The sequence below is a fragment of the Hylobates moloch genome, unplaced genomic scaffold (genome assembly GCF_009828535.3).
Source record: "Hylobates moloch isolate HMO894 unplaced genomic scaffold, HMol_V3 SCAFFOLD_1, whole genome shotgun sequence".
Lineage (NCBI taxonomy): Eukaryota > Metazoa > Chordata > Mammalia > Primates > Hylobatidae > Hylobates > Hylobates moloch.
Window position 1 is genome coordinate 220,623,521 of NW_026652276.1, and position 22,178 is coordinate 220,645,698.

Below are 22,178 nucleotides of genomic sequence, written 5' to 3' on the forward strand. Positions count from 1 at the left end.
TTTTCTTTTTTAAAATAAAAACCATAGATTTCCCACCCTCTTTAATCCCTTCCTTTTAAAAATGTTCTCTTCTCTGCTCTACGTCCTCCCACTTCCCGGTTCAAGTTTCACTGGTGTCCCGTCCCGTTCCCCTGCCCCCTGCCCCCCGCCCCTGCCCCGTTTGCATTGTTTGTGTGCGGCATCTTCAGTATAAAAGGCCAGCGCCCACGGTCCCAGGAGCGCCTCCCTCCTTCTCTCCCTCCTCCCTTGGGCCAGTCTCTCCCTCCCTCCCTCCCTCCCCTCCAGTGTTTATATGTAAGGGTACTGGTTGACCTTGGCGGGGCTCAGTGGGTATCCAGTGTAGACGGTGGAGGCTGGCGAGGCGCTGATGTAGGTCTGGTGGGCAAATTGGGCTGGATACTGACTCGGGTGGATGGTGGGCGAGGGCAGGACCCGGGGGCCCATGCTCACGGGGACCTGGTGGACGATGCTGGCTGGGTAGGCAGTGTGCTGCACGGTGTGGCGCGCCGAGCCTTGCGAGGCCACCAGGTGGGCCACGGTGCCGGTGGAGCCCAGGGCCGCCGGCGCAGTGTAGGTGTAGAGGTGGGGCTGTGTGGGGAGGTGGGCGGCGGCGGCGGCTGCAGCCAGATGGGGGTGCACAGTGCCGTGGCTGGGGCTGTTGTGCGGGAAGGAGTACGGAGCCTGGGCCATGGTGGGAGTGATGTAGGCCTGCTGCCTTCGGTGGCTCCCAGTGCGGTCCGCGGTGATGTGCTGCTGAGCCTGGGGAGGAGAGGCACCAAGAGAGACGTCAAGGGCCGCCACGTGGGGATGAAGGAATGGGAGGAGGGGCAGGAGGGCAGGGAGGAGGCAGAGAAGGGAAAGACACCAGAAGTAATAGAAGGGGCTTCCCTCTGTGTGCGAAAGTAAAAATTTACTTGGGACCCGGCGCAGTGGCTCACGCCTGTAATCCCAGCACTTTGGGAGGCAGAGGTGGGCGGATCACCTGAGGTCAAGAGTTCGAGACCAGCCTGGCCAATATGGCGAAACCCCTTCTCTACTAAAATACAAAAAAATTAGCCCGGCATGGTGGTGTGTGCTTTGCCTGTAGTCCCAGCTATTCTGTGGGCTGAGGCATGAGAATCGCTTGAACCTGGGAGGTAGAGGTTGCAGTGAGCCGAGATCACGCAACTGCAATCCAGCCTGGGTGACAGAGTGAAACTCTGTCTCAAAAAAAAAAAAAAAAATTCACTTGGACTGAGAAAGTCCCGACTTGGCCTGCCATTCACTGGGCTGGGATGATACACGGATAAAGCCAGCTGCAAAGTTACAGGAGAACATATTTCTCCCAAGGATGTACAGAAGCTGTGAAGTATCAGGATGCCCCAGGCTGGAGTGCAGTGGCATGAACCTAGCTCACTGTAGCCTTGAACGCCTGGCCTAGAATGATCCCCCCACCTTGGGCTCCCGAGAAGCTGGGACCACAGGTGTAAGCCACGGCACCCAGCCAGGACACTCTCTTTGAGCAAAAATTGCTTTCTTACTCACTAAAATCTTGTTCTCAAAATTATTGGCTCTCACAACATCTCTACAAAAAATTTTGAAAATTAGCTGGGTGTGGTGGCTCATGTCTGTAGTCTCAGCTACTCAGGAGGCTAAGGTGGAGGATTACTTGAGTCCAGGAGGTGGAGGCTGCAGTGAGAGCCATGACTGTGCCACTGCACTTGAGCCTGAGCCTGAGCCTGGGTGACAGAACAAGACCCTGTCTTAAAAAAAAAAAAAAAAAGTTGGCTCTCAGAAGCATTGCTGTTTGAAGTTCTGTCAGTCCAAATAAAATAGCCCTCTTCTACCTGGAGAACCTAAGTCACGTGACAGAGATACGGGCTCCACTGATGACCTGGGGCAGCACTTCAGATTAGGGGCTGTGAACACAAACACCCCATTTATCTCACCTTGTTTCTAGAGAAACAGGGCCCTAAGTCCACCGTGTGAGTCAGGCCTGATGCCGAGCCCTTGACACAGCCCTGCGCCCGCAGAAACTCGGGTCACTCACATTTCATCTCAACCACCCCCCTTCCTCCAGGTCCTGGGACAACTCTTACCCTTGACTTGGGGGCTGTGGTGTGCGAGCCCTCCCTGCAATGAGTCGGACGCAGGTCTGTCCCTGATGTCCCAGGCCGACATAGCCGGGACACAGTGCTCTACCCTTTGCTGGGTTGAAACAGCAAGTGTGGGCCATCCTATTTTTAAGCTCTGGCACAATGTCACCAAGGGCTTTGTAACATTAGACAAGTCACTTTGCTTTGGGCCAGCTCTCTGTGCACCGGTGATATCAACTTCCCCAAGGGTGACCTGTGGTAGAAAAAGCCACCAGAGGTCACCAAGGGCATGTGCTGCCACCCGTGGCCAGGACTGCAGCCCTGTGGGGTGGGTGAGGGGCCGCCACAGCGATCCTCTCTGAAGCGGAAGGATGAGGGGATGGGGGCTCTGTCTGACCTGGGGCGCCAGCTGTGGGGCTTACCTGGCTGAGATTGAGTGGCTGCTGCTGCTGGAAGTGGGGGCCCGGCCGCTGCTGCCGGTAGGTGATGGCTCCAGATGAGCTCCCTGAAGAGTGACCGCTGGTGGAGGTCACGTTGCTGGAGGACTTGGACTTGTAGGAGGACGAGTGGTGACTGGTGTTGACTGTGGCAGGAGGAGAAAGAGGTCAGATCGGTGGCAGGGTCCCAGCTGCCCAGAAGATGCTACCCCACCAGAGAACAGTGGTCTTCCAAGAAGAAACATGTGCCTGAGGCCGGGCAGTCACAAATCAGCCTCATCTCCCCTGGACCCACCAGGACTTTGCCTTGACTCTGGATGCAGTGCGGCTCTGGCTCACTCCCTCGGCTGGGAGGGTGGTCGGGGCTGCATGAGGGAATGAAGCAAGGGAAAGCGAAAAAGAATCAGGAGAGGCAAGGTGGGCTGGCGGCCTAAGGCCAGGCCCAGTGCCGCTCCTCTGGGAGGTGTTACTTCCAGTATCTGGAAAACGGGTAGGAGAGATCTGCTATAATTTGAATGTGTTCCTCAAAGTTCTTGTGTTAGAAACTTCGTCCCCAGTGCAAGTGTTTAGGGTGGGGCCAGTAAGGGATGTTAGGTCCTGAGGGCAGAGCCCTCATGAGTGTATGAGTTCATCAGTGTATCAATGTTATCTCGGGAGTGGGTTAGCTATTGAGACATTGGCTTTTTTGATGAAAACGAGTCTGGCCCCCTCACCCTCATGCTCTCTTGTCCTTCTGCCTCCTGTGCTGGGAAGACGCAGCACAAAGGTCCTTGCCAGATGCCGGCACCCTGTTCTTGGACTTCCAGTCTTCAGAACCATGAGCCAAATAAACTTCTATTGATTATAAATTCCCCAGTCTCAGGTACTCTGTTACATCAACACAAAATAGACTAAGACAAGATCCCTGCTTGGTCCCCACCATGGGTGACTATGAGTATCAGAGGAGACAGTGTCTGTGGTGGGACCTAATGAATTACTAGAAGCTAAAATAACCCTCAGAGTCATCTGGTCTAGTTACCTGCCTCTAGGCAGGATGAGACTAAGTCATCCAGGGAATGGCCCTGTGAGCCAAACATGGCCAAGCACAAAACTGCCTCCATGTTATTGCCAAGAGGGCTGAAGAGTGGAAAAAACATTGCAACCCTCCAGAGGTGACCTCGTGGTCAGCAGGTGGCTCCATCAACACTTCTCAAATGTAATTCCTGCATCTTGTTCAGTGCAGACTCTGGCCAGCAGCTCTGGGGGGGCCTGAGCATCTGCATTTCTGACAAGCTCCCAGGGGGTGCCAGTGCTGCTGGTTGGGGGGCCGAGCTCTGAGTAGCCAGGGGCTCTGAGAGAGGTGGGTTAAACCCTGAGCTGGATGGCTTCCATGTTACCTAGCCAGAGAGCCACAGGAGCCAGGAGCCTCTTCAGAGCCCAGTGGTTTTAACTGATCCAAGTATTTTCTGAGCTCCTGCTGTGTGCTAAGGACGGTGACTGTGTACCACCGGGGACGGGGGTGGCAGGGAGAAGGCTGAGAGCGTGAATAAGGAGGAGGCATCACAGATCACGCAGATGAGGTGGCGAGGCAGAGGATAAACCAGGTGAAGACGCTGACAGGCAGGGACAGCCCAAGTCCAAGGAGGCCGCCGGAACAGGACAGGGCAGGACAGGGCATGAGTGTCCAGCCCAGCAGGGGCAAGAGCCCCAGAGGGCAGGAGCTCTGCTGCCGAGTGGGGGCCATCTCCCCATCCCAGCTTGGGGAGTTCTGCAGACAGGACCATCACCCCTTGATAAAAGCAGAAGAGATGCTTTACTAGCCCCCCATGTCCCTGTGCCTCAGCTCTCCTCCAGGAGGGGGCTGCCTAATAGACAGCGCAGTATTAACACACACCTAAGGGAAATTTCTAATCAAATGCACCCAGATGAACCAGTCATAGCCATTCATTAAATGTAAGCACTTTTGTAATGGCAAAAGCAACAAACAGACCCAGACTAGTGAGAAGATACTGGGCTGCTTCTTTTTTTTTTTTGAGATGGAGTTTCACTCTTGTCGCCCAGGCTGGAGTGCAATGCTGCGATCTCGGCTCAACTGCAACCTCTGCCTCTCAGGTTCAAGTGATTCTCCTGCCTCAGTCTCCCAAGTAGCTGGGATTACAGGCGCCCGGTACCATGCCTGGCTAATTTTTTGTATTTTTAGTAGAGATGGGGTTTCACCATGTTGGCCAGGCTGGTCTCAAACTCCTGACCTCAGGTGATCCACCTGCCCTTGGCCTCCCAAAGTGCTGGGATTACAGGCGGGAGCCACCGCGCCGGGCCAACACTGGGCTTCTTTAAGAGCAAACCTGCATAATAGCCTAGCAAAGTGTGGGAGGGAGAAAATTCCAGACACCTTTCTCTAACTTCAATGACAACAGAAGCAGCAAAAGAGGGGTTTAGTAAGTGAAGGCTATGACAAAGCAGCCTGAAGACTGTGTGGTTTGTGTTGTATAGTTAGAAACCATAGTTACAACAAGCATTGCTTCTGTTCCTTAAACGCTAAAGAACAGTAGGGTTAATGGAGAAGAAAACATCTTCCAGGTGGAAAGACAGGCAGATGGTCCCCCACCAAGAAAGGCAGGGCAGACCAGGGAATGAACAAGAGCCTGGCGCTGGGGCTGGGGGCTGTCCTGCCTCCTTGGGCAACCAGTCCTGCTGGGGTGAGATGTGCACAGAAACAATACTGATTCTTTTTTTTTTTTTTGAGATGGAGTCTTGCTCTGTCTCCCAGGCTGGAGTGCAGTGGTGTGATCTTGGCTCACTGCAACCTCTGCCTCCCAGGTTTAAGTGATTCTCGTGCCTCAGCCTCCCGAGTAGCTGGGATTACAGGCATGCGCCACCACGCCCAGCTAATTTTTTTTTTTGAGACAGAGTCTCGCTCTGTCACCCAGGCTGGAGTACAGTGGCGTGATCTCAGCTCACTGCAGCCTCTGCCTCCCGGGTTCAAGTGATTCTCCTGCCTCAGCCTCCCAAGTAGCTGGGACTACAGGCGCCCACTGCCACACCCAGCTAATTTTTGTATTTTTAGTAGAGACGGGGTTTCACCATATTGGTCAGGCTGGTCTCGAACTCCTGACCTTGTGATCCGCCTGCCTCAGCCTCCCAAACTGCTGGGATTACAGGCATGAGCCACCGCACCCAGCTGCTAATTTTTGTATTTTTGGTAGAGACAGAGTTTGACCATGTTAGCCAGGCTGGTCGTGAACTCCTGACCTCAAGTGATTTGCCTGCCTCAGCCTCCCAAAGTGTTGGGATTACAGGCGTGAGCCACTGTGCCCAGCCATGGTACTGATTCTTAGTCTAAGAACCAGACTGAGGAAGACTTTGCCCAGGAAAAAGGGAGCGCATTTTAAGAGAGAAAGGTAATGAGTAACCTCCTTTCCACCATCCTTTGTTGATTTGAGCACTTCATGTGTTGTATCTTGTACTCAGTTATTTTTCTTCATCAAGTTTCTGGAATGTGCTTGAAATATTTTTATTACCTTGGCTTTCTATGGAGGACAGCTAAATTCCTTTTTTTATTTTGAGGTGGAGTCTTGCTCTGTCGCTAAGGTTGGAGTGCAGTGGTGCAATCTCGACTCACTGCAACCTCCGCCTCCCGGGTTCAAGTGATCCTCCAGCCTCAGCCTTCTGAGTAGCTGGGATTACAGGTGCCCGCCACCAAACCTGGCTAATTTTTGTATTTTTTAGTAGAGATGGGGTTTTGCCATGTTGGCCAGGCTGGTCTCGAACTCCTGATCTCAGGTGATCTGCCCCCCTTGGCCTCCCAAAGTGCTGGGATTATAGGTGTGAGCCACCGCGCCGGACAGCTGTATTTCTGTGATTTATATTTTCTGGAAACCTTGCTGGACTTTAGGATTACTGCCTGGTGACACCAAAAAGCATAAGGAAGCCCTAGGAGAGGAAAGATGAAATAACTGAGTATGGGAAAGAGCTTTGGCCAGGGAATCCAGTCATCTGCCAAAATGCGGCACTGTTGTTCCACAGAGCCCCAACTCTAAAGCAGTCCACATTTGAGGAAGGTGCCCAAAGTAGGGGTGTTCAAAGGACGAATCAGGTAAAATGTTTCATATGAAGGGAGAGGCAGCAAGAACATATTGCAAGATGTCCAAAGACAGATCTACACCTCACGTTCAGACGCAAGAATTCGGAGCATTCATTTTGGGGCCTGAGCATCTTAGGTGAACCGGAAGGCTCATACCGTCTCAATGAACTATCCTGTGGGTGGTTAGTGTAAAAGGAGAGAATCTGGTCATTTCTTGGGGCAGAGGTGCTAAATATTAATGAGCCATGCATGGAAACGACCAGGCCCTTGATTGAATTTGGTTGGATCAATTCTATTACAAATCCCAGGGCGATGAAATCAAAGTCAAGGAGGAGACGCCTGAGGCTGGAGCCCAGCAAGAGAGAATGCTGATTAATCGCTGATGAAGAGAGAAATGTGCCTCTAGAGGTCTCAGCCTATCAAGAACGTCAAAGGAAAACCGGAAACCTGAGGACAGGAGTTTCTGGTGCACACTGCAAGTGGAAGGGGGCCTTCCTGACCCCAAAACCCAGAGTCCCCTGCCCTGAGTGAAGGGTAAGCTGCCTCAGTGGGGATGGGGGCAGTGGGTGCTACTCAGAGGCCGCAAATCCAACCGTGCATTTGCGCCCGGGGCCCCTCCCACCCCATGCACTGAATCGGAATCCCTCAGGTAGGTGTGGGAGATCTGGAATCGGTATTCTTAGCAAGCTTCCCAGGACTCCAGAGCCTCCTGGCCCTGGCTGAACAGACCTGCATTTGGGAATCAGGGCCTTGTGACCCAACACTGTGCCCAAGCCAAACCCATTAGACTCAAAGGTCCCCCAAAACCTGGGAGATGGAGGGATTTTTGTGGACTCAATGTAGAAAAAAAAATAGAAAGCTGCAAACACTGGCTCTGCAGAGCCTGCTTCTCGCCTTCCGCAGCCACACTGTGGCTGTGTTGGGGGAAGCCTCCTTCTTGCTCTGCGGCGGGTCACAGACTGTGCTGGGCCCTGCTGTGCATGTCACCTACTTCTTCTATTCCAACTTCCTGGGCATTTTGTGGTAATGATATTTGAGGGAGAAACACTGAGCTCGAGGGATCAGTGAAGGGGTTAGGGAATGTTAGATGAAATGGGCGTAATGCAGCCCTGATGCTACCGTCATCATGGGGACAGGAGATGGGGGTTGAGTCAGAGCTTGCCAAGCTCTCAGAGGACGAGAACCCCGAGTAAGGGAGGACGCCCTGAAGGGGACCAAGAGATTAAAGTATAACAGTAACTCCTCCTGTGGCGATGGACAAAGCGACAATGGGCTAATGCTGGTCAACCTCCTAATGTATACTTTGGAACAGTGACGAAACATTCTTCAGTTTTCCAGTCATGCCTTGTCCAGCTACTCTCCGTGACCCCCTGTCCTGAGAACAGCCACAGTGGCCCTGTCTGCACTAGGTGAGTGGGGCGGGGGTGTGGCGGGGTGGTTACAGCAACAGATAAGCTCCAGGGCCAGATCTCTGGGAGGCCCAGCCACATGGCTCTGGGAAGGCTGGTCAAGCCCTCTGTGCCTCCATTTTTAACCTGGGAAACTGGGAAAATCATGGAAGCTCCATGTAGGGCTGTGATGAGGATTAAATGAGTTAACATGTGTAGAATGCTTAGTATCTGGCATCTAAGGGCTTAAGTATTGAGTAGCTGGCATTTAAGTACTTAGTGTTAGCTATTGTTGGTGTCATTATTGAACTCTGTCTCCTGGTTAAAGCTGAGGCTCAAAAAATCGGTGTCTTGGCCAGGCGTGGTGGCTCATGCCTGTAATCCCAGCACTTTGGGAGGCTGAGGCAGGTGGATTGCCTGAGCTCAGGAGTTCGAGACCAGCCTGGCTAACACGGTGAAACCCCATCTCTACTAAAACACAAAAAGTTAGCCGGGCGTGGTGGTGTATGCCTGTAGTCCCAGCTATTCGGGAGGCTGAGACAGCAGAATTGCTTGAACCTGGGAGATGGAGGTTGCAGTAAGCCGAGATTGCGCCACTGCACTCCAGCCTGGGCAACAGAGCTAGACTCCTCTCTGAAACAAAGAAACAAACAAACAAAAAAAACAGGTGTCTCTCCAAGCTGGAACAATCAATTCTGGTCTCCTGGAAATGGGACACCAGAAGCCTGGGAGCTGCTGGCTGTGAGTCGGGTGAAGGCAGCTTGAGAGAGCAGGCATCTGGCCCCCAGGGCTCAGGTCCCAGGGGTTCTGGCTCCTGCCCTGCCTGGGACTTAGTTGTTGAACTTTCCCTTAGCCCTGCATCCTTCCAATAAGTTGTTTGTCTTAAGCCAGTGTAGAGTTCATTCTGTTGCTTCCAAAAGAAACTTCACTAACCCCAACCTGAGAAGGACTGAAAGGCTGAGAGCCACAGGAGAGGGTGAGTACGGCGGGGAAACAGCAGTGCACAGCCTGACCTAAGAGGGCTGGGGGAGCCCTGAACCCTCCCATGCTCTGGGCGCTGCACCTGGGGGAGCTGTTAACTGGCTGTATCTTGGTCTGTATGCATCACTGGGCCCCAGGGAGCTGAGGAAGGCTGCTTTCCTGACTTTTCCAAGCCTAGGTTGGTTCTGTAGCTAAAGGTGTGTATCAGTATTGAACGCCACTGGCTGGGGAAGGGCAGGCACCAGACGAGGAATGCCCCTGCTCGCAAGGGCACAGGCAGCACTCCCGCATATGGAATGAGTTCAGTCTGCAGCGTCAAGGTTTCCACAAACATATATTTAAAGAACTTAAATAATGATACAAGGCAAATTCTATCCTTTGCAAAGATTTAAACTTAAAAATGTGTGCTGCATATAGCTTTAAACAATATTTAAAGGATAGTTGAGCTGAAAAGTATGCAGCTCTCTAAGGAATCCTGGCTCCTGGTGTGAATGACTTCGGGTGCCTCCCAGGGCCCTTTGGTTACTGCTAGAGAATGTTGCTTCCTGACAGGGTTTCCACCAAAACATTTGCCTGGGTGGAAAAAGATGGTTTTTGGAGAGAGATGTCCTTGTAGCCTTGTGGAAGGCACAGCTTCATTTTCTTTTCCTCACAGAGGTGCCTAATTTTGGGAGGGCTCCAGCCTGGTCCTCTGGCCCCAGGTCACCAGACCCTGGCAGTAAGTACAGTCTGGCCCCTGTCAACCAGAATGCTCGCCCTGGCAAGTGGCACTGCTGTGACTATTTTTCCCGAAGGTAAGGTCTCCTTCTTCTGAGAGAGCACGGCGTGAGCTGCGTGTGCTTGTCTGTCTTTCTCGTGGAGCAGCCAGGACACTGTGGGCACCATGACCCCCTGCCCCCATGCCCACAGGAGCGCTGGCTCTGATGTCAACGCTGCTTGGAGGCTGCATCGTCGTGACGGTACTGTTGGGGACGGACCAGGACTTGAAAACGGAGACGTTTTAGCAGGGTGCTGAAAAGCTGCGTTTCACAAGCATTTCTTCGGAGGAAAGGTAGCTGGGGTAACTCCAAAGTCAGGGAAAAGGAGCTTCCGCCACAAATGATGGAAAGGGTGATGCTGCCTTGGGTTGGGAAGTGGGCGGCAGGGAGCGCAAGCCTGTGGCTGTCACCATCTCCCCTTTAGGCAGAGCCTCTCAGCAAAAGGGGCCCCCTCCCAGGCAATCCCATGAGCTCTTGGGAGAGCATCCCAGGGCGCTGACCCTCACCGTGCAGGCTGGCCTGAGGCACTGGGCTGGAAAAGCCCTAATGACCCCATCCTGCCTCTAGTCTTCACCCTCAGTGGCAGCCCCTGAATGGGGCCTGCGCCCACTGGGTCTCACATGTGGTCACCACCCAGGAAGAGTCCCCAGTTTCCTGTAGCGACCTCAGGTGACAGACATGAGGTCCTCCTGAGAAGTAACAGCTTCTCACATCTAGACAAAAGCTTCCTGGCGTTCCCTTTCCTTCCCTTTTCAGTTGTGCCGTCACGCAGGTGCAGGCTGGCTTGGGTGTGGTTTATGGCAGAATAGTGGGATGCGCAGATTTCTTCTGATTTAGTCCCCACATTCTTCTACTGTGAGCATGAGCAAGGGAAATGGTAAATAGATGCTACAAAATCTACAGTGAGCCACTGAGTTTATTCAGAAGGGTACATTCTCAGCCTTTATTCCAGGGCCCAATTTTCAGGACAAGCCTTCGCGGGACAGGAGGAGTCCTTTGAAGAGAACAGTGCATGAGCAGAGAAACACGCATGACTTGGTCTCGCCGCCCAGCAGCCGATTCCGAGGAGGGGCTGAGAGGGGCCAATTTCACCCTTCCCTAGCAAGACTCGGAGGAGGTTCTTCCTACACAAGAAGCCCATCTGACCACCAGGGCTTCCTGGAAGGGAGTGGTGCTAGATGTCAGCCTGGAACTCCCCAGACTAGGTATTCTTCCAGGCTCAGGCATAAAGAACCAGGAGGCTTTCATTTTCTATTAATCAACCTAGTTGGAAGCAGAGCCATTGTAAAGGCAGAGAGGTAGTGATTACAGAATTAAAGAAGGAAAACACTGCTTACACAATGTGCTGTTAAGCAGGAGCCTCCCCTGGCTACTTGAATAAAATCCTCGGTAAGGATCGCCTGCAGTCACTGGGCACTTTCTATTGTACTAGCTCCCATACAGCAACATTTCTAGCAGCAGAAAAACAGGAAAACCGCTCTCCAGGGAGATGTTCCTGTCCTGTCCTGGCCCCAAATTACCTGGCACCAGGCTATCACACTCCACCAATACTTCGCTGGCCTGGGTTTTCAGGGGTGGCACGATGATGGTTCGGGGGTTCCCCGTGCAGTGATTCTCCAGGCTCCCCTTGGTGTCAAAGGTGTTGGCATTGTTGTGGCCGGCGCGCTGCTGCACGGAGTAGGGGCTGGTGTTGCTGGAGGAGTCGGAGTAGGGGGAGTCGTGGACTGTGACACAGCTGATGACGTTTTTTCTTTGCTTGGAGACAGTGCTGAAAACGCAAAGGGAGAAGTCAGAGGTGGGAGAAGGCCGTGAGGTGAGACACCCAACTAGCATTTCATGCCCTGGGGCAGGGGAGGGAGGCAGAGGGGAGAGGGCAGGAACAGGGCTTTTGCCCTCCCTAACCCCCATGGGGAGGCTGGGCATGCAAATGTCCCCTGTGTAGCCGGCAGCAGGGGGACAGGTGAAGACACGGAGAAGGGGCTGGAGCTGGACCCACAGGTGCTTCTGGAAACTAGGGAGTGAGGTGCTTCCAGGCTGGCCTGGACTCTTCCTGTGCAGCAGAGCTCAGCAGAGCTGCAGGGGAGGCACCTGCAGCCCAGAGCTGGGTACAACCCCCGTGGGCCTGCCAGAATGGGACATCTGAGCAATGAGAGAACCAGCAAGAACCCAGCAACCTGGGGACCTGGGTTAGGAGTAAACCTCGCTGGGAGAAGAATGTCATAAGCTTAGGTTTGGTGCCTGTGGCCTGGCAAAGCTTATGCAGGAGGGAGCAGAATGTCCAAGGAATGGGATGCAGTGTGAGGCTCTGAGGGGGCTGCACCCACACAGCACAGTGCAGACACGCTGCTGGGAATGCAGAGCTGGAGTTGACACCCTCTGCCTCTCCTTGCTTTGAGTGTGCTCTGTGGGCTGTGTGCAGGCCACTATGACCTCTGCAGTCCCCTTTTCAGGAGCCAGGCTCACCTGCAGCTTTTCCGCTGCCTGGGCCAAGGATCGGGGGAGATGGTATTGCATCGGGGCCTGGTGGGAAGGCCCCTGCCAGGTTGATGCTGTGTGAAAGCCACTCTGAAGCTCTGGCCTTCATCTTACATGTGGAACTTCATATAATAGGGAGGCACTGGCTTTGGATAGCTCTTGGCCGGCATGTTTGTTCGGAGATATTTAAGTTAGTGTGGTTACTTTGGGAACTACTTCTGTCTGTCTTCAAACTCAGTGACAGGCTGCTGGCAGGATGGATGTGAAATTTATTGTTTATTGTGTGCTTATTTAAGGCTTTAAAATGAATGTGCATCTATTTTTGTATATTGATCATTTATTTTTAAGAAATAAAAATTGCCTAGGCCAGCTGGTCAGTTTCCAGCTAATTGGATAAGAGAAGCAGCTGGTATTTATAGAGCCTCATAGAGTCACAGCCACCTCCCAGGTATCTTGCTTGAGGCCACACAGCCAGGCCAGGCTCTTCCCATGATGGATCTCCACCACCCTAGAGGCAGCAGGGAAGTGGGCAAATTCCAGAGCCCACAGCAGCCAGGCAGGAGGGACAGAAGAAGAGCCTGGCTGCTGAGCTACAGAAGGCTACGGGATCTGGGAGGTGCAGTCCCCAGGAGGCGCTGGCCCTGCTCCCCAACGCCCAGCGCTCCTGACATCTAGGCTGGATAATTCTTCCAGTGGCTGGACACTGTCCTCTCTGGTTCAGGGTGCCTAACCATGTTTGTGGGTGAGAACATGAACCTTGTAGTCAGCTGTCTAACTTCAGCATGTGCTGGTGACAGGGCGGCGGGCAGCTATTTAACCTCTCAGTGATTCAGTGGCTTCATCAGTAAAAGGTAGGTAATAATTGTACCTATATCATAGGCTTGTTTTGAGAACTAAGTGAGAAAATATAAGTGCTTTCAATGATACACAACACATGGTAAGTATTCCATAATAGCTGCTATTATTCTTCTTCTTAGAAGTTGTGTTACCTTATTTAACATGTGAAAACAGGTTTGCAAAAAGCTTATCTAGGCAAAGAGAATTCTATCAGGGTAAGGACTTGCTGGAAAAGTTTCCTTTTTTCTAGTCTATGAATAAACCAGAAGATTGAAATGAAAGAAAATTAAAACTCATGATATCTTGGAGATCTATGCGGGGTACTACAGGGAATACCTATACAAAGAAATATGTGTCTCTGCCCTCGAGGAGATTAAAATCTCAGTGGAGGACTGTATAAAAACATGACAAGTTAAATAGTAAAAGCTTTAAAATAACCAGTTAGAGAGAATAATGGATGTCACAAAGCCTCCGTGATTAACTGTCAGATGAATCGTACAGATGATAATTGTTAAGAACTCAAAAGAAGGTGAGGAATGAATTGGTTGCATGTATTTATGGCTCTTCACGTTAACTTAAAGTAGATAAATTTTAATTAATAAAGACCCACACGTCCCAGTTGTAACAGTTTAAATGTGAAATGTCCATATGCTTGTTCCTCAAAAAGCTAAACACAGAGTTACCCTATAGCAATTCCATTCCTAAGTATGTACTCAAAGGATTGGAAACAAGTACTCAGATACATGTAAGCCAATGTTCACTGCAGCACTATTCAAAATACCAAGAGGTAGAAATGACCCAAGTGTCCATCAGCTGGTGAATGAATAGAAAATGTGGTGTATCCATACAGTGGAATACTATTCAGTCATAAAAATGAATGCACGCTGGGAGGGGTGGCTCATGCCTGTAATCTCGGCGCTTTGGGAGGCTGAGGTGGGAGGATTCCTTGAGGCCAGGAGTTCAAGACCAGCCTGGGCAACATAGTAAGAGCCCATCTCTACGAACAATTAAAAAAATTTAAAAAATAAGCAAAGTATGGTGGTGCATGCCTGTAGACCCAGCTGTTTGGGAGGCTGAGGTGGGAGCCCAGGAGTTTGAGGCTGCAGTGAGCTATGATCACACCACTGCACTCCAGCCTGGGTGTCAGAGTGAGACCATGTCTCCAAAAAAAAAAAAAAAAAAAGTTCTGATACATGCTACAATATGAACCTTGAAAACATTAAATGAAATAAACGAGACACAAAAGGACAAATAGTTTGAGTCTACATACATGAAATATCTAGAACAGGCAAATTCATACAGACAGAAAATACATTAGAGGTTACCACAGGTTGGGGGCTAGGGGAGAGGAGAGTGGGAAGTTACTGATTAATGGTATAGTTTTTGGTTGGGGCAATGGAAAAGTTCTGAAAATAGATAATGGTGATGGCTATACAGCATTATGAATATAATTAATGTCACTGAATTTACACTTAAAAATGGTTGAAATGGCAAATTTTATGTTATATATATTTTACCACAATTAAAAATTAATAGACTAAAACCACTGAATTGTACACATCCAATGGGTGAACTGTACAGTACAGTACATGAATTATATCTCCATCAAAAACAAAGTCCAGGCTGGATGAGGTGACTCATGCCTGTAATCCCAGCACTTTGGGAGGCCGAGGCGGGTGGATCATCTGAGGTCACAAGTTTGAGATCAGCCTGACCAACATGGTGAAAATCCTTCTCTACTAAAAATACCCAAAATTAGCCGGGAGTGGTGGCGGATGCCTGTAATCCCAGCTACTCAGAGGCTGAGGCAGGAGAATCACTTGAACCCAGGAGGTGGAGGTTGCGGTCAGCCAAGATTGCACCATTGTATTCCAGCCTGGGCGACAGAGCAAGGCTCTGTCTCAAAAAAAAAAAAAAAAAAAGGCAAAAGAGATTGAGTTTTGGGCACTTTGCCACTGTACATCAGGGCTCAGTAGAGACACCCAGAGGGTGGGAGGGCACTGAGATCCAGTACAAGAATTACAAAGTGGGAGCTAGGTGTGGTAGCTCACCCCTGTAATCCCAGCGCTTGAGGCCAGAAGTTTGAGACCAGCCTGGGCAACACAGTGAGATCCCACCTCTACAAAAATAAAAACATTAGCTAGGCATGGTGGTGTGCGCCTATAGTGCTAGCTGCTCGGGAGACTGAGGCAGGAAGATGGCTTGAGCCCAGGAGTTTGAGGCTGCAGTGAGCTGTGGTCGTGTCACTGCACTCCAGTGTGGGTGACAAAGAGACCTACACTCTAAAGAAAATAAATAAATAAAAATAATTAGGTACGGTGGCTGACACCTGTAATTAGCACTTCGGGAGGTCAAGGCAGGCAGATCATTTGAGGCCAGGAGTTTAAGACCAGCCTGGCCAACATGGTGAAACCTTGTCTCTACTAAAAATAAAAAATCCGCTGGGTGCAGTGGCTCACACCTGTAATCCCAGAACTTTGGGAGGCTGAGGTGGGCAGATCACTTGAGGTCAGGAGTTCGAGACCAGCCTGGCCAACATGGCAAAACCCCGTCTCTACTAAAAATACAAAAATTAGCCAGGTGTGGTGGTGTGCACCTGTAATCCCAGCTACTAGGCAGGCTGAGGCAGGAGAATCGCTTGAATACGGGAGGTGGAGGTTGCAGTGAGCAGAGATCACACCACTGCACTCCAGCCTGCGTGACAGAGTGAGACTCTGCCCTGCCCCCATCCCCGCCCGGCCGCCTGCTGCAAAAAAAAAAAAAAAAAAAAAAAAAAATCCTGGGTGTGGTGGCGCATGCCTGTAATCCTAGCTTCTTGTGAGGCTGAGGTGGGAGAACTGCTTGAACCTGGGAGGTGAGGTTGTAGTGAGCTGAGATCACACCACTACAATCCAGGATGGGTGACACAGCCAGACTCTGACTTAAAAAAAAAAAAAAAAAAGATTGCTGTCTACCAATAACAACAAAAAAGAATACCTCGAAATATTTTATAAATATAAATTAAGCAAAAAAAGGAAGTGGGACTCCAGGAGGTCTCTGAGCTAGGAGGTAGGGAGGAGGGATCTGAGAGCAGGGAGACACCAGAGGCTGAGGAGGAGGAGGGAGCAGGAGGGAAGGAGAGCTGCCTGAACAAGACAAGGGCAGGGAAACCTGCAGCTGTCTTCTGGGATGAATGGGGGGGAGTAAAGGGAAACAACTGGTCTGCTGCAGTCTCTTGTGTAATAAAGGAACTCCTCCCACCCCACACTGTTTCGAAGTACCCTGAGGGCCAGGGGAAGAGCTGGGAGCCGTGACTGGGAGCAGCTGCTGGCTCCCGAGGGGAGGTGAGGAGATGGCACTGCCCTGCCCTTCACTCTCAGCTTCGGGCACAGCTACTCCTGAATGGTGAACATGCCTCTGGTCATCTCATGAAACGCAGACATGCTCTGTTGCAGGTGCCCATTCTGTGGGTGGAGGACCCCAGGTGAGGATGGAGGCTGACTCCCAAATGTGTCCTGGGAGCTGGCACTACAGTCCTAGCTCTGCTGTTCCTTTACTGGTGTGGCTCTGGACAGTGTGGCCTGGATAACCTGTAACATCCATCCAGCTCCAACCTGCTCTGAAATTCATTGAGAGAAATTACTCATGGCATTAAAGGAACCATTGTGAGGATCTCTGAAAGATTCCTAGAGACATTTAAAAATAGGAATGGTCTAGCCCTAATCTGGAGAGGAAAGAGATCCTTTTAGTAGATGTACCTTACCTATAGACCCAGATCTGGCCAGTTCTTGCTGATCATTATCTTCCTTAGGATCTGAGTAGTTTAGAAAATGCGCATTTTTTTTAAAACAAAAAGACAAAAACACACACTAATTCTGGCCAAACTGTAATCTGTCCTCGAGTAAAATTCAAATTGGGCATATTTGGAGCTCTTCACTCAAATGTGGAAATTGTGGAGAAGCTTCAGCTTAATATGAATAAGAATTTTCTAACAACTAGAACTATCTCAAGACACAATAGCCACTTCATGAGTCACTGAACTTCTTGTCACTGAAGAATGGCTTTCTGGCATGAGTCTTGTGAGAGCTGACAGCTTGGCCTGGGTGACCTGTGAGAACTGAGGGCCATCTCCTTGATGGAAACCCAACAGGTAGTGAGCCTCCCACCGAAGAGACTGAAGAATCTGCAAGTCAGTGTCTAATTATCTACAAGGAGTGTGGGATAACACCTTTATAAACTCTTCCCGGTCCCATCCCTTTGTTGTAGCTGGGGAGCCCCTAGCTTAATGAGCAAATATGTACGGCACAGCTTGATGCTGATTTGCCTACCTTTTTGGATTTACAAGTGACACATTTATTTGCAGAAGGTGAATTCATCTGCTAGCTGTTTTTCATCTCTTCCATTGTTAGAAAGCTCTGTGCTCTACCTGAACATACTATGCAGATTAGAGAACTAATGAGAAGCTGTTAAATAAGTCACTTTAGAAATGAGCACACATTTGAGATGACTACCGCAGATTCTTTAGGCTCATATCTATCGATACTACTGGGATTCATTCCATGATTGCGTCTAATTATTATTGACAGCTTATCAATCCCATTATGAGCTGGTTAATGCAAGTGAGAGAGATAGCGAAAGGGGCAGAATGAGAAATATTTGCTGAAATGGCCTTGAAAGAACATCACTTCTGAATAAAGAACAAAGCTGTCAGAGTTCACAATTGCATTATGTTGTCATGGCAATAGATAATTTTCATCATTTTAAAATGATGAAAATAAATAAGGAGCTAAAAAGTAAAGAAATCCCTAAAGGAGAAAGCACTGACAGAAGATCAGATATAACCTGTGACCCCTTCCCTGTAGGGTCTTATCTGGAATGTGTCTCTGATTTCTATTTGCTAATCTGAGTCAATTTCATCCTTCAAGACCAGGGTCAAAACTCATCTCCTCCAATAACTTCTTTCACCATTCTGATTTCATAGTCAATGCTATGTGTTCTATTACTATGATGCTGGTTATTAAGTACAGGTAACATTTATTGGATGCATACTAACTACAGCTTAAAATGTTTGATGTGTTTATCTCCTTTAATCATCACGGCACGATGATGTGGTAAAGAATATGACTGCTTCTGGCTGGGCACAGTGGCTCACGCTGGTAATTCCAGTGTGCCCCCAGACCAGCGTGCTCCTTCCTGATAGCTGCTGACTTAGAGTCATTAGAGAGAAAAAAAAAATCTTCATTTTAATATGGCACATACATTCCATTCAAATTATTATTATTATTTTTAGAGACAGGGTCTCACTCTGTCATCTAGACTGCAGTATTGTGTTGTGAGCATAGCTCATTGCAGCCTCGAACTCCTGGGTGGAAGCAATCCTCCCATCTCAGCTTCCCAAGTAGCTGGGGCTACAGGCACGTACCACTGTGCCTGGAGAATTTAAAAAAATTTTTTGTAGAGACAGGGTCTTGCTATATTGCCCAGGTTGGTCTCAAACTCTTGGCCTCAAGTGATCCTCGCACCTTGGCCTCCCAAAGTGCTGGGATTCCAGGTGTGAGCCACCGTGCCTGGCTCCTCCTTTCAAATTGTATTATCTGCATATTTATGTCTATGTCTATGTCTACACGTGTGTGTATATAAATACACATATATCACCCTTAAGATCATTTTTACATGACTACTTTCTAGAGAAATCAGAAACAGGGTTGCAGAAGGAGCCATGAGTAGTCACCTCGTCCTTGTCCCATCAGAGGCAGCGGAAGGAAGCGTTTGCTCTCCTTCCATCTTCTGAAGTCCAGTCTCTCTCTTCCCAACTGGCCTGGGAGTTTTGACTCATCTTTCCTAATCACCTTCAGTGCATCCACTGAGCACCACTCTGCCCTATGGTATCCAACCCTCTCCCACCCCTCTTCCTCCCTCTTCCCTGTGGAAAGCAAGGAGCAAACCAGGAAGCTGTGGCACATCAGTGACAGCTTTGTAATGTGAAAGCAGCTGGGGACAGTAGGGTGAAGTGTCTCTTCTTCAAAATACACCCCTAAGCCACTCCACTCAGCCCACTGGAGTGTCTTAAATGGAGCCCTGTAAAGAGGGTGTGGTGAAGTCAGCTGGACAAAAGATCCTACCATCATCTCTTGAGATGAGTCACATGACTGAAATATTTTCAACTGGGGATGTATTGTACTCAAAATGGAGAGACACCAAAGTTCCTTCAAATGGCACTGTGTGTCTGGGTTCCTTTGTTCCTTCACTCAAGCCTGATTCCCACGTGCCCATGAGCATGGCAGGAGGTTGGCTGTAAGTAGCTCCTCAACCAATGGCAGGATGGAGCAAGCTACATGGTTATAGGTAGCAATGAAGGCTAATCCCACTTTGGGCTTTTTGCCCATGCAATAATAAATGAGTGTGTGTGGTTTTTGCTCCCTCTGTTAAGTGGATGTTAATTTTTCAGGCCAAAGTAAGTTGAGCAGCAGTTTATCAGTTTTCTAACCTTGCTTTATCTATAATGATTTCTCTAGACTTTCAACTTAGTGTAAAGAAGGAAAACATTTCAGGTCAAATTTTTTTTTGTATATAAACATGTTAAGAGTGAGCTAAGTAACTGTTTCTATATCTAAAATACTGAATGATATTTATGAATCAATTTTCTTAAAGTTTTCATTTTTGGTAACATTGGCTGAAACAGTGGCTGCTTAAACAGGCACAGTGAAGTAAGTGCAGCCTGCAGGAGGGCCTCGATGAGCTAAGCAGAACAACCCACCTACCAGAAATCTCCGGGTAACTGATGAGTGAATACGTGAATGAATAATGGAGCTGGACAAAATCATTTCTAGATGATCAGTTGACGTGAGCCACTTTGGTTTACACACTTAAAAAATTACTCTCGGCCAGGCATGGTGGCTCACACCTGTAATCCCAGCACTTTGGGAGGCCAAGGCAGGAGAACTGCTTGAGCCCAGGAGTTCAAGACCAGCCTAGGCAACATAGTGAGACACTGTCTCTGTCTCTAGTTCTTACAAAAATAAAAAAAGAAATTACCCTTATGACTAAAGGTTGTATGCTACAGCCTTTACAAGACCATTTCAACACAAGGTAAAGATAGCAGGGGGGTCTGGATCAGGAGACGTGGATCAAGAGAGTCCAGGAGAGAAAAGACGGCTTGTTCAGTATGTGTAGACAATTAAATGCTTTTCTAATCAAAATTGTCTATAAATATTTAAAAGAAGACCAGTTCTACTACTTCATCCCGGGGGACCCAGAACAATATCCGTTTGTCTCATCTTTTGGCCAATTCTCTAGCCATGACCAGAGTCCTCTAGTCCAACAGTAATTCACTGAAAAGGAGTTCCCTGGCTCTGCCCTGCCATTCCTACTTTAAAAAGAGCTGACTCCGCCCTTCTCAGTGCCATGGCTCCGGCACCCTGACAAATGCCCAGCACCAAGTGGGGGCTCAGTGGACAATACTCTAGACTCCTTATGGCCCTGGCATAACTGAAATCAGTTATTTTTGCCAGTTATTAAGTTTGCCATTTCTTCAAGAGCATGGCACCTGAGTCCCAATTCTGCTATTTAGAACCTGTATCAATTTGGGTGAGTCACCTACCTTCCCTGAGCCTCAGTTTCTTCATCTATCAAATGGGAATAGAAATATCAGCCTTGCGTGCCCCATCAAATGATGGAGGAGCTAGTGCAGGTGGAACACCCAGTGGATGTTTGCTATGATTCTCCTGTCTTTAGCTCAGTGTCTCCCAGCATCTGCCTCCAACATGACCTGGAGTTCTTACGAGTGGGGCTGCTGGCCAGCCATCTGCTGTGCAACTAACAGCGCCACATACATGGGGTCAGGAATAATGATTTTGCCTTGGCTTTCTTTTAAAAATTCTAGGCTATATCATCTAGTCCTAGAGGTTTAGTGACACCCTCAATCAGGTCTAAAAGCCCCTTTGGTGGTGGAGGCACTGCCATCCCTCTGAAGGTCATCGGCTGCCTGACTCTGGCTGCCAAGCTGAGGCTGAGCCATGTTAGGGGAATTAACCAGCATTTTAGGCAAAGTTGGACTGGCATTGGGGTAAGTAGCAAATAGAAAACGAGGCTGGGAACACAGAAGGTGGGAATCAACATGCCCACGGCACAGAGAAATCAGGCTCGAGAACAAGGATGATCAACATGTAGAAGGGAAGGTCTCCGTTGCTCCAGCTGGGACACAGAAGGGCTGGGGAAGCTCTTCAGCTGGAGAGGGACCAGGTGACTCTTCCATGTGGCTGCACTTGCGGGTGCATCCTTGTTTTCCCAGGACTGATGCTTCCCCTTGAGCCCCTCAGTATCTCCTGACAAAGCTGACCACCCCCATGTAAGAGGAGATCCCTCCCCAACCCCCTTTCCATCCTGAAGCCCCTTTTGGATAAGCTCCTGCACAGGGCTCTTGATCCTGTTCGCCTGCCTTGGAGGCTCTGCCCCACCAATCACCTCACTTGAATTTGCAACTGCACCTCCTCTACTGTGTGGACCTGCCAGACCTTTGGCCTTCAAAGCCTCCCTCCCCTGCTATTCCCTTAAGCTATTTTCCCTTTGAGTCCCCATGGTACTTTGCTCATTTTTATGTGACTGATACTCTGTTTTGTTTTATAATGATTTGTGTGTGTTTCGTCTTGCTTATTACCCTGCAAACCTCATGAGGACACAGACTGTCTACCTTATTTATGTAACACCTGCAGTTCCCAGCATAATATCTTACACTAGTGGGGCCAATAAATACTGACTGTGTTAAATTTTATGATAATTCTGACTTCTAAGAACAAGTAATCATATTTCCCCACATTTTTTTTTCTCATTCCAAAACGTAGTCACAATAATGTGATCACAATTACACAGTGTTTTCTCTATAAATAAAACAGCTACTGCTTTCTGTTTTATCCTACTCAGACTCAAATACACTTTCCTACCTTCTTGAGTGCAAAGACATTTTCTAAGGCAATAGCCATTAAATCTCTCTAGAAAACATTATTCTGGGAGATCCCAGTCACAACTGTGGACAGCTGAAGCCTTTTGGATGACTCCCTAGCCTCAGTCTGCAGCTTCCCTATTCAGCCTGATGTGTCCAGCACATTTTCATGACCCTGGCAGGCTGGCAGTCCCCGCCACTCTTCACTGCAGGATGCTGTGGAACTCAGGGGCCACTGCTACTGTCT

At 49.4% G+C, this 22,178-nt stretch overlaps 1 protein-coding gene across 6 annotated transcripts in view; it reads right to left on the bottom strand.

The window, feature by feature from the left end:
• Nucleotides 1-285: 285 nt before the first annotated feature.
• Nucleotides 286-22,178, bottom strand: part of HIPK2 (homeodomain interacting protein kinase 2) — a 205,433-nt gene continuing 183,540 nt past the window's right edge. For 5 of the 6 annotated variants that reach the window (XM_032761917.2, XM_032761916.2, XM_032761915.2 and 2 more), the window contains 3 exons: nt 11,223-11,470; nt 2,498-2,658; nt 286-759 (listed from right to left, as the gene is read on the bottom strand). In XM_032761917.2, coding sequence (XP_032617808.1) covers nt 289-759; nt 2,498-2,658; nt 11,223-11,470 — 880 coding nt within the window. In that variant the 3' untranslated portion in view covers nt 286-288. Of the gene's footprint in view, nt 760-2,497; nt 2,659-9,042; nt 10,697-11,222; nt 11,471-22,178 lie in introns of those variants that run through there. The other variant, XM_032761919.2, reaches the window with a different exon arrangement.